We start from the raw sequence: 9,572 nt of genomic DNA, 5'->3' as shown, positions 1-9,572 counted from the left end.
ATGGCACGGGGGTTGGAACTCCCAGCTCCCCCGGCCCCCCTCGGTTCCCCCCGTTCTCCCCGGCTCCCCCCGTTTCCCCCGGTTCCCCCCGGCTCTCCCTGGCTCCCCCCGGCTCTCCCAGCTCCGCCGTTTCCCCCAGGCTCCCCCGGCCCCCCCCGGTTCCCCCCGCTCCCCTCGTTTCCCCCCGGCCCCCCCCCGTTCTCCCCGTTTTCCCCCGCTCCCCCCGGTTCGCCCCGTTCTCCCCGTTCTCCCCGGTTCCCCAGCTCCCCCGGCTCCCGGGCCGCTCCATCCCCGCCCCGGGGCCGGGCCGGGCGCGGGGCAGGGCGGGAGCGGCCTCGGTTTCCCAGGGACGCTCGGGAGGGGCGGGGCGGCCCCGGGAGCGGCCCCGGCAGCGGCGGCGGGCGCGGCGGGCAGGCCCGAGGCGGCGCGGGGCGCTCGGCGGAACCGGCGCTCCCGGGGCGAGGCCCCTTCCCGGCGCGGCCGCTCCCGGACCCCCCGGGGCCCGGTGCCCGGTGCCCCGTGCACCCCCGCGGCCGAGCCCCCCCGGCCCCGGTCCCGGCCCCGGCGCGATGCTGCGGTGCGTCCCGCCGCTCTGGCGCTGCAACCGGCACGTGGAGGCGCTGGACCGGCGGCACTGCTCGCTGCAGGCCGTGCCCGAGGAGATCTACCGCTACAGCCGCTCGCTGGAGGAGCTGCTGCTGGACGCCAACCAGCTCCGCGAGCTGCCCAAGGTGAGGCCGCGGCCCGGGCGCCGGCAGGCCCGGCCCGCCCCGCTCCCCGCTCCCCGCTCCCCGCCCGGCCCGGCCTCCGCCGCGGCCCCGGCCCGGCCCGGGCAGAGGCTCCCAGGGGCTCCGGGAACCGCGGGGCCGAGCAGCCGGGGCTGCGGGAGCGGGGGGTCGCGGGCTCTGCGGGGCCCGGCGCTCGGGCGGGGGGTTGTGGCTTGGGAGAGAAGGGGAGACCCCGCCTCGGGAGGGGCGAGCTCCCCGGGCTGGGCCAGGGGCTCCCGGGCTGGGCGAGGGGCTCCCGGGCTGAGTGAGGGGCTCCCCGGGCTGGGCGAGGGGCTCCCGGGCTGGGCGAGGGGCTCCCGGGCTGAGTGAGGGGCTCCCGGGCTGAGGATCTGAGGGGCTCCCGGGCTGAGGATCTGAGGGGCTCCCGGGGCTGGGCCAGGGGCTCCCGGGCTGGGTGAGGGGCTCCCCGGCCCTGGGCTTCCCCGGGAGCCCCGGGGAAGGGTCTCAGCCCGTCACCCGCAGCCCTGTGAGCTGCCCCGGCTGCCGAGCAAAGCGGAGGGTGAGTGTGGACAAACCCCTCCGGTTTCGTCCGTGAGCTGCAGGAGGGTTCGGAGGCGGCTGTTGGAAGGGGTAGGGCTGCTTCGTGCTCCTCACCTGGGACTCCAGCCTGCCCTGGCAGCTCCTCCCGGCCCTCTGCGGAGCCCGGGAGCGCGGCTGGTGAGGAATCCTGCTGCTGGGCAGGTGTGTGTGTGCCCAGCGCCAGCCCGGGCTGCCGGGGCTGCTGGCACCGGGCACGGGTCCTGGCTACGGCTGAGCCCAAAGTTTGGGCCCAAAGTGCCCTTCAACAGGGGCTGGGGTGGGAACCCGCCTGCTGCGGGGGCTGGGGGCACAGGACGTGGCTGGTGGGCTGGAGTCTGAGCCTGCCTCTCGGGAAGGAGGAGGCCGTGGGGCAGGACTGGGCTGCAGGGTGCTCTGGGGGAAGTTGTGCCACGTAGGACCAGGAGTGATGGTTTTAGGCTGGAAGGGAGCAGATTTAGGTTGGGCACTAGGAAGAAATTCCTGAGCGTGAGGGTGGGGAGAGCCTGGCCCAGGCTGCCCAGGGAAGCTGTGGCTGCCCCATCCCTGGCAGTGTTGAAGGGCAGGTTGGATGGGGCTTGGAGCAGCCTGGGCTGCTGGGAGGTGTCCCTGCCCGTGCAGGGGTGGCACTGGGTGGGCTCTGAGGTCCCTCCAACCCAAACCATTCCATCATTCTATGATTCCATGACATCCTCCATGGAAACTGTACCATTTTTAAAAAACTGGTGAAGTCTTCCTTGTGCCGGAGAGAGAAAGTGTTTGACTGTAGCATGTTTGGATAGATGCTTGTCAGGGAATATTGGCTAACTCACCTCTTTATACATTAAAAAAAAAAAAAAGAGAAAAAGGTAGTTAGTTTTTGACTTAAGAGTTTCTTTTTGAGTTACTGAGACTTATGAAACTTTTAATGAAATCTGGAAAAAAAAAAAAAAAAAGCCATGCAAACCAAAAGCTTTAGTTAAATTGTACAGTTTGTGCTTCCCCACCTGAGCAGATTCCCTGGTGTGGAAAGGGCAGGTTCTTGCTCTCTTGGTGTCTCTGGTATTTTTTTTATGTTCTCTCTGCCTTTTCTGCTCGTTTTTCCTGGGCTGCCTGTGGGGTTTGGGTGGGAGGGCTTGTTGTCCAGGGATGGATGCTTGAGCAGCTCTTCTGTCGTCTACCTGGGGACCTTGTACTTCAGGCAGGGATATTCCTCTCCCCCCTGGAAAATGGGTGTTCAGGGCAGGTCAGGACTGAGGGACGAGAGTTTTTCCCACAGAAGAGGCCAATGGCAACATGTCTGATCCTTGTGCTCCTTCCTACCTTACCGGATTATTCATGTAAATTTTATACTGGCATTTGATGTAGTCTGTGGCCAGAGAGGTGCAGTCCTGCCTGTGGGAGCAGGTGCTGAGTGTCTGTGCTTAGCACTGTCCCTCCTTCCTGTTGTCACCCCAAGAGCCTGTATCTGTGAACCCTCTTGTTTAACTCCAGACGTTGTGTCTGTTCAGCTTGGGAGCTTCAGGGCTCTTGCCATGACCTGTCCTGGGATCATGGGTTCCTCTCTGGTGTTGGAGTTCCCCATATTTTTGGGTTCTTCCAGCAAAGAATTACTAGGAAAGCAGGAGAGAGCAGACAGGGAAGGTTCTGCTCCCCGGTCTCAAAGGAGATGTGGTGAAGCCAGAAGAAGGGCAGAGGATGGTGAGCAGAAAATGGTGTGATCAGACACGATCCACATCAGCTTTGGCACAAGGAAAATGAGTATTTACAAGATCCCTTCGATCTGTCTGGAACAGATAGTGCCCTTCCTCCCTCAGGAGAGAGGTCTGGAGTGTCACAAGTGGCCTGGAGGGAAAGCAACTGACACTGCTCCTTCCTGCACCAGGGCTGCAGGGCACGCAGTGAAGCCAGAAGGGGCTCAGCTCAGAAGAAACATCATTTTTCATGCAAAACGTAGTTAAGGTGAAGTGTGGAACTAACTGCGGTGTGATGTTGTGGGGGCTCAGGGTTTACATGAGCTCAGGAAAGAAGTGGATCAGTTCATGAGAGAGAAAATGACCAAAAATGAGGATACAAAATGACACCATCTTGCTTCTGCTGCGTGTCCCGGGGGAGACGTAGAGGAAAGATTGTTCTGGACTTGCTGTACTGTGCTTTTCTGTATCATTGGATACCAGACTGGTTTGGGTTGGAGGGACCTTAGAGACCATCTAGTTCCAACCCCCTGCATGGGCAGGGACACCTCCCAGCAGCCCAGGCTGCTCCAAGCCCCATCCAACCTGCCCTTCAACACTGCCAGGGATGGGGCAGCCACAGCTTCCCTGGGCAACCTGGGCCAGGCTCTCCCCACCCTCACAGCCCAGAATTTCTCCCTCCCATCTCAGCTCCAGCTCCCTCTGCCAGCTGGAAACCCTTCCCCCTGCTCCCAGCCCTCCCTTCCCTTGTCCCAAGCCCCTCCCCAGCTTTCCTGGAGCCCCTTCAGGCACTGGAAGGTGCTCTCAGGTCTCCCTGGAGCCTTCTCTTCTCCAGGCTCAACACCCCAACTCTCCCAGCCTGGCTCCAGAGCAGAGCTGCTCCAGCCCTCCCAGCATCTCCGGGGCCTCCTCTGGACTTGCTCCAACAGCTCCGTGTCCTTCTCATGTTGGGGTGCTGTCCTTCTTCTGTTGAGGTCTGTCTGCAGCTGCTGTGGCCTTTCTCCAGTCATGACAGGTTTCAGCCCATCCCCAGCACAAGCTACGTGCCCTTTCCCTCAGGAGCCGTGTGGGAATGACATCTGTGCAGCTGGGGAACAGGAGGGGGGAACAAGGGAACACCCTGGTCACTGCTCCTGAAGAGTCTAGGGAGCTGGTGGGTGCTGCCTAGAGGTGCTGTGCCTTGGAGACATGGCAGGGAGAGCAGAAATAGGGTCCATGTTCTCTCCCCTTTCCAGCCCCCCCAGGTTTCTTCCAGGTGGTGCTGGATGGTCTGGAGGTTCTGGTAAGGAGGTTCCAGCTTGGTGGGACCAGGGTGCAAGGTTAGATCCACCTGGGCTTTGTCCCAGTGTGTGTCCTGATGGTTTGTGCTAACAGAGCTGACCTGAGCAGTGAAGAGGTGCCCTCTCAGTCCCAGAACACAGATCAGGTGCAGGAAGGGCATCACTGGGGGGTGTTACTGTTGGGGCTGTGTGGGTAGGGACACATTCCTGAGTGTTACAGGAGGTGGATATGGGATGAAAACTGAAAATAACTTGCCCTTCCAGCAGGGAAGGAGAGGACAGCAATGCTGGATTTGGGGACACGTTCTCATTGGGGGAGGACAATGACAGAGCCCCTTGGCTGGGGTAGGGAGGATGCTCTCCAGTTGAGGAGCTCTTTGTGGAAACATCTCTTGTGGGAGAGAGAGGCTGGGGGAGAATTAGTGCACACCATGGGGAAGGTGGGGCAGAGGGAAGTGTGCTGGCTTCATGGAATGGGGCTGTGGGTTCCTGTTCCTTGGGGGAAGAGTTTAAAGGACTGCAGAGGAGTGTGGGCAGGAGCAGAGAGCAGCAGCAGATCACATAGAAAAACTGAGTGAGAGAGCGTGGACAGTCTTTGGTAGCACGTTTGCCCAGAGCAAGCTTGTTTTTTAAGGGCTCAAGCAGGATTTTGGGGGGAGGTGTCCATGTAGAGGTGATTTTTGAAGCAGGAGAGTGGAGGGGTGGCTGGCCATGCTCTGGTTGGTTGAGGTGAGAGATTAAATCTGTGTTGGGAGCATCTGCTGCCTTGTGGCAGGGATTTGCTGCCAGGGTGATACAGCTTGATTTAATGGCAAATGATAAATTCCTTTTGATAAGTTCCCCATGCTCTTCAGGAGCATGAATTCCAGAGGAGGAATTGCTCTCTGCCTGCTTCTGCTCCACCTGGCTTGCATGAAGTGATTCCTGCAGGACCATGAGCATGGAGCACCCTTCAGCAGCAGGAGAATGAGCAGGCCCTTCAGGTAGGGGGGCAGGTTTCAAGGACACATCCTGATAAACCATGACACAAGAGCTGCAGAATCCACCGGACTTGTTTAGTCCACTCTCCTGAGCACTTCAGAGGTGCAGGTCTCACCAGGAAGGAATGAACAGTCTGGAATTCAGAGCAGGAATTTGGAGGTGCGGATGGAGCCAGTCGCAGCCCAGGAGTGTGTGTTCAAGAGGGATCCAGAGGGTTTTCAGAGGAGTGCCCAGGGTTGGAGTATGGGAAGGGAAAAGGGAGAGGTCAGAAGGAACCTGGGTGGAGCAGAGCTTGAAGGACCCGGTGTAGGAGGAAGAGAGGGTGGAGCTGAGCAGGGACTGAACGTTATGAGCAAGTCAGTGGGGAGGAGGAAGGGAACCTCAGTGTCAGCAGGAGGATCCAGAGGGACAGGCTGCTGGAGATCTGCTGGAGGGACACCTGGGCAGTGAGGGTGGTGAAGGTGGGGGAGTCAGCCAGAGAGGGGGGCTTTCTGCTCTGGTGAGACCCCACCTGGAGTGTTGTGTCCAGCTCTGGAGCCCTCAGCACTGGGAAAACATGGAGCTGCTGGAAAGGGTCCAGAGGAGGCCCCGGAGATGCTGGGAGGGCTGGAGCAGCTCTGCTCTGGAGCCAGGCTGGGAGAGCTGGGGTGTTCAGCCTGGAGAAGAGAAGGCTCCAGGGAGACCTGAGAGCACCTTCCAGTGCCTGAAGGGGCTCCAGGAAAGCTGGGGAGGGGCTTTTTACCAGAGAGGGCAGTGACAGGACAAGGGGTGATGGTTTTAAACTGAAAGAGGGGAGATTCAGGTCAGACATCAGGAAGAAATTCTTCACCATGAGGTAGGAAGGCACTGGAACAGGTTGCCCAGGGAGGCTGTGGAAGCCCCATCCCTGGAGGTGTTTAATGCCAGGTTGGATGAGGCTTAAGCAGCCTGGTCTGGTGGGAGGTGACCCTGGTCACAGCAGGGAAGTTGGACCCTGATGATCTTTCAGGTCCCTCCAACCTTGACCATTCTATGATTCTCCATCAAAGAGCTGGCTCTGATAGCAGGTGTTGGGGGGTGGAGGGGCTGGAGAGGCAAGCCTTAGGGTGTCTCCTGGAGGGGCTGGAGTTCCTCTGGGTTTTGCTCACTGAAGCTCCCTCAAGAAGCCTGGCCCAGTGCAGAAATCTCCCTTCCCTGCAGCCTGGGGAGCTGCTGCTGGTTTGCACTGGGGGTTCAGAGGGGTGGGCTCCTGGCCAGAGGAGCTCTGGGCCCCGTGCAGATCCCTCGTGTTGTGGCTCGTGGTTGTTTGCATCTCGGCCGTTTCTTGGCCAGGGTTTCTGGGTTCCTCCTGTTTGGCTGCTGTTGGCCTGGGGCTGGAGCATCCCTGTCCTTTGTCCTGGGACCCTGCTGCCCTGAGCAGGGCGAAACCCGAGCGTGTGTGTCACTTTCCCAGGGCGAGGTGGGGCCTGGCAAAGCTAATTAAGAGCAGCTTTTAATTTCTTGGCATCTGGAGCCTGCAGGGAGGATCTGGGGTTTTATTTACTTCCATGGAGGAGTAAAGCTGCTCCTTTCAGCCTCTCCATGCTAATAGCTCTTCCCTGAGAAAGTCAGGGAAACTGGGAGTCACCAGTGACTGGACTCCCCTGTGGTTCTCTGTGGAGACTGAGCCAAGCTCTGGTGCCCATGAAGGCCTGAGTGTGTGGTGGGCACCAGAGCTGGTCCTGCATGGGAGTTCCTTGTGTCAAAACTGCAGGCTGCCTTTGTTTAACAAACCAGTCAAGAAACTGGTTTCACCTGATTGTTAGGAGACCTGTGCACAGAGTTGGCACGCCTGTCTTCCTTCCAGCAGCTTGGGAGCCCTGTGAGTTGATGTGTACAGATGGATGTGGTTTTGTTGCTCCAAAACCCAGGTGTTCTGGATGTGCTGCTGCCCAGAAGATTAAGTAGATGCTGTTTCACCCTCACCCTTTTCTCTCTGTGCAGGAACTGTCTTAAACTCTGGGTGGTGATGAGGGGGATTTAGGGTTTGTGCTGGAGTGATGGCAGCAGAGTAGTGGCTCAGCTGAGGAAAAAAGAGCAAGTCAAGCTCTTGGCCATAGAGTTCTTGGAGAGACACACAAGGGAACAGGAAAGAGGGACACGGAAGTGATTTTGTGCTTTAAGGTGGAGAATCTGCCTGGGAGGAAAGGCTGAGGGAGCTGGGGCTGTTCAGCTGGAGAGGAGGAGCCTGAGGGGGGGTCTCCTCAAGGCTGAGCAGTATCTGCAGGGGGTCAGCAGGGGGGACCAGACTCTGCTCAGGGCTGCCCAGGGACAGGACAAGGGGCCACGGGCACAAGCTGGAGCACAGGAGGGTCAAGCTCCCCATGAGGAGGAACTTGTTGCCTGTGAGGGTGGCAGAGCCCTGGGCCAGGCTGCCCAGAGAGGCTGAGGAGGCTCCTTCTCTGGAGACACCCCAGCCCCTCTGGAGGTTCCTGTGGGCCCTGCTGGGGGTGACCCTGCTCTGGGGGCTGCCAGGGGTGATCTCCAGAGCTCCCTGCCAGCCCCACCTCTCTGTGACTGTGATTCTCTGTGATTCTGTAGCCTGGTCTGCTTGCAGCTCCAAGATCTCTCCTGATTCCCTTTGGCTGTGGCTGCACACCGGTCAGGAATGGTTTAGGTGGTGTTTCACTGATGGTTAGAGGTGAAGGCAGAACCAGGTTAACCTCTTCAGGTCTCCCCTGACCTCCCCCTGAATGTTCTGGGTTTCGTAGCCTTGTTGCACCTTCTGTGCGATGGACACGGGATGGGGCAGGGGTGGCAGAGCCTGGTGAAGCAGGACAGGCCCTGCTGACCAGGGGGATGTGCTGGTCCACAGAGCTCCTGCCCTGCAGATTGACTCTTCCTGTCTCCATTTCTGGTTCAGGGTATTTAGGGGTGTATGTCTGAGCTGTTCCCCGGGGAGCTGCTTTGTGCTCTTCCTGTTCACTGGAGTTGTTTGTGCCTTGAGTGTCTGAGAATCTCCTGCTGCCTCCTTCCACACAGGGACACTTACCTCTTCTTGGAGACTTTTCCAGTCCCCCAAATGTGCTTCCCTGGACCCCAAGGGTGCAGCCTGCTGTAAGGCTGAACACTTTGCTCTGTACCAGGTAATTACTTGGATCTCACCTGCCTTGTCTTGGTTTCCAACTTTCAGGAACAGAGCTGCTTGTGGGTTTTTTTTTTTTCTTTGTTGTGTGGTGTTTCTCAGTGAATCTGTTGGGCATGAGCTCACAGGCTGATAGGATTTCTGCCTCAAGAAACGTGGTCTTGTTTGAAACAACTGCAACTGGTAATACTGTAACTCCTGGCCTTTTTCCCTGTTGCTGACATTTCATAGAGCCATGGAGTGGGTTGGGTGGGAAGGGACCTTAAAGGTCATCTAGATCCAACCCCCCTGCATGGGCAGGGACACCTCCCAGCAGCCCAGGCTGCTCCAAGCCCCATCCAACCTGCCCTTCAACACTGCCAGGGATGGGGCAGCCACAGCTTCCCTGGGCAGCCTGGGCCAGGCTCTCCCCACCCTCACAGCCCAGAATTTCTCCCTCCCATCTCAGCTCCAGCTCCCTCTGCCAGCTGGAAACCCTTCCCCCTGCTCCCATCCCTCCCTGCCCTTGTCCCAAGCCCCTCCCCAGCTTTCCTGGAGCCCCTTCAGGCACTGGAAGCTGCTCTCAGGTCTCCCTGGGGTATATCAGGTTTTGCTTCTTGAGGATGGGGAGCCAGGGTGTCCTGGTCTCATTGTGGCTCAGGCATTTCCTTTCTGCCGAACTGTCGTGTCCCTTTGGAGCAGGGAGCCCTCTTGGCAGGGGAGCAGTTGCTGCCTCTGGCCCCAGAGGGGCCTGCATTCCTGGGAAGAGGCAGCTGGGGAGCCCTGGGCTTGCAGGCAGCTTGTTGTGCCTCTGCTGGGAGGTGTTCCTGCTGCTTAAGTACCTTTATATGTTTGAAATACATTCCTCAGGGGCTGATACGGGGTTAAATAGCTGGAAATCCGGCCAGTCTGGGGGGGCTGGGGCGGCAGCCAGGGAGGTTGGTCACCTCCCTCCGAGCTCTGGGGACATGTGGAGCGTGGGGACATGTGTGCCCAGGGAAGCTGTGGCTGCCCCATCCCTGGCAGTGTTGAAGGGCAGGTTGGATGGGGCTTGGAGCAGCCTGGGCTGCTGGGAGGTGTCCCTGCCCATGCAGGGCTGGCACTGGGTGGGCTTTCAGGTCCCTCCAACCCAAACCAGTCTGGAGTTCTGGGATGTGGAGCTGCTAATGTTCAGTGTGCCCAGCACTCCTGCCCTGCCAGGGGAAGCCAGGCCCATCCATGTGTCTCCTCCTTGCCATGGGTCTGCCTGGGG

At 59.4% G+C, this 9,572-nt stretch overlaps 1 protein-coding gene across 24 annotated transcripts in view; it reads left to right on the top strand.

Moving 5' to 3' along the window:
• Nucleotides 1-530: 530 nt before the first annotated feature.
• The window catches only part of SCRIB (scribble planar cell polarity protein), a 110,218-nt gene continuing 101,176 nt past the window's right edge, over nt 531-9,572 (top strand). For all 24 annotated transcript variants that reach the window (XR_007888679.1, XM_051611359.1, XM_051611361.1 and 21 more), the window contains exon 1: nt 531-731. Coding sequence is in view for 23 of the 24 variants with exons in the window: in XM_051611359.1 (XP_051467319.1) it covers nt 570-731 (162 nt within the window). In the remaining variant the exon portion in view is untranslated. The remainder of the gene's footprint in view (nt 732-9,572) is intronic.

This window comes from Apus apus, chromosome 2, assembly GCF_020740795.1.
Source record: "Apus apus isolate bApuApu2 chromosome 2, bApuApu2.pri.cur, whole genome shotgun sequence".
Classification (NCBI taxonomy): Eukaryota; Metazoa; Chordata; class Aves; order Apodiformes; family Apodidae; genus Apus; species Apus apus.
The sequence above is the reverse complement of the archived record's forward strand: the minus strand, read 5'-3'. Positions and strand labels throughout refer to the sequence as shown.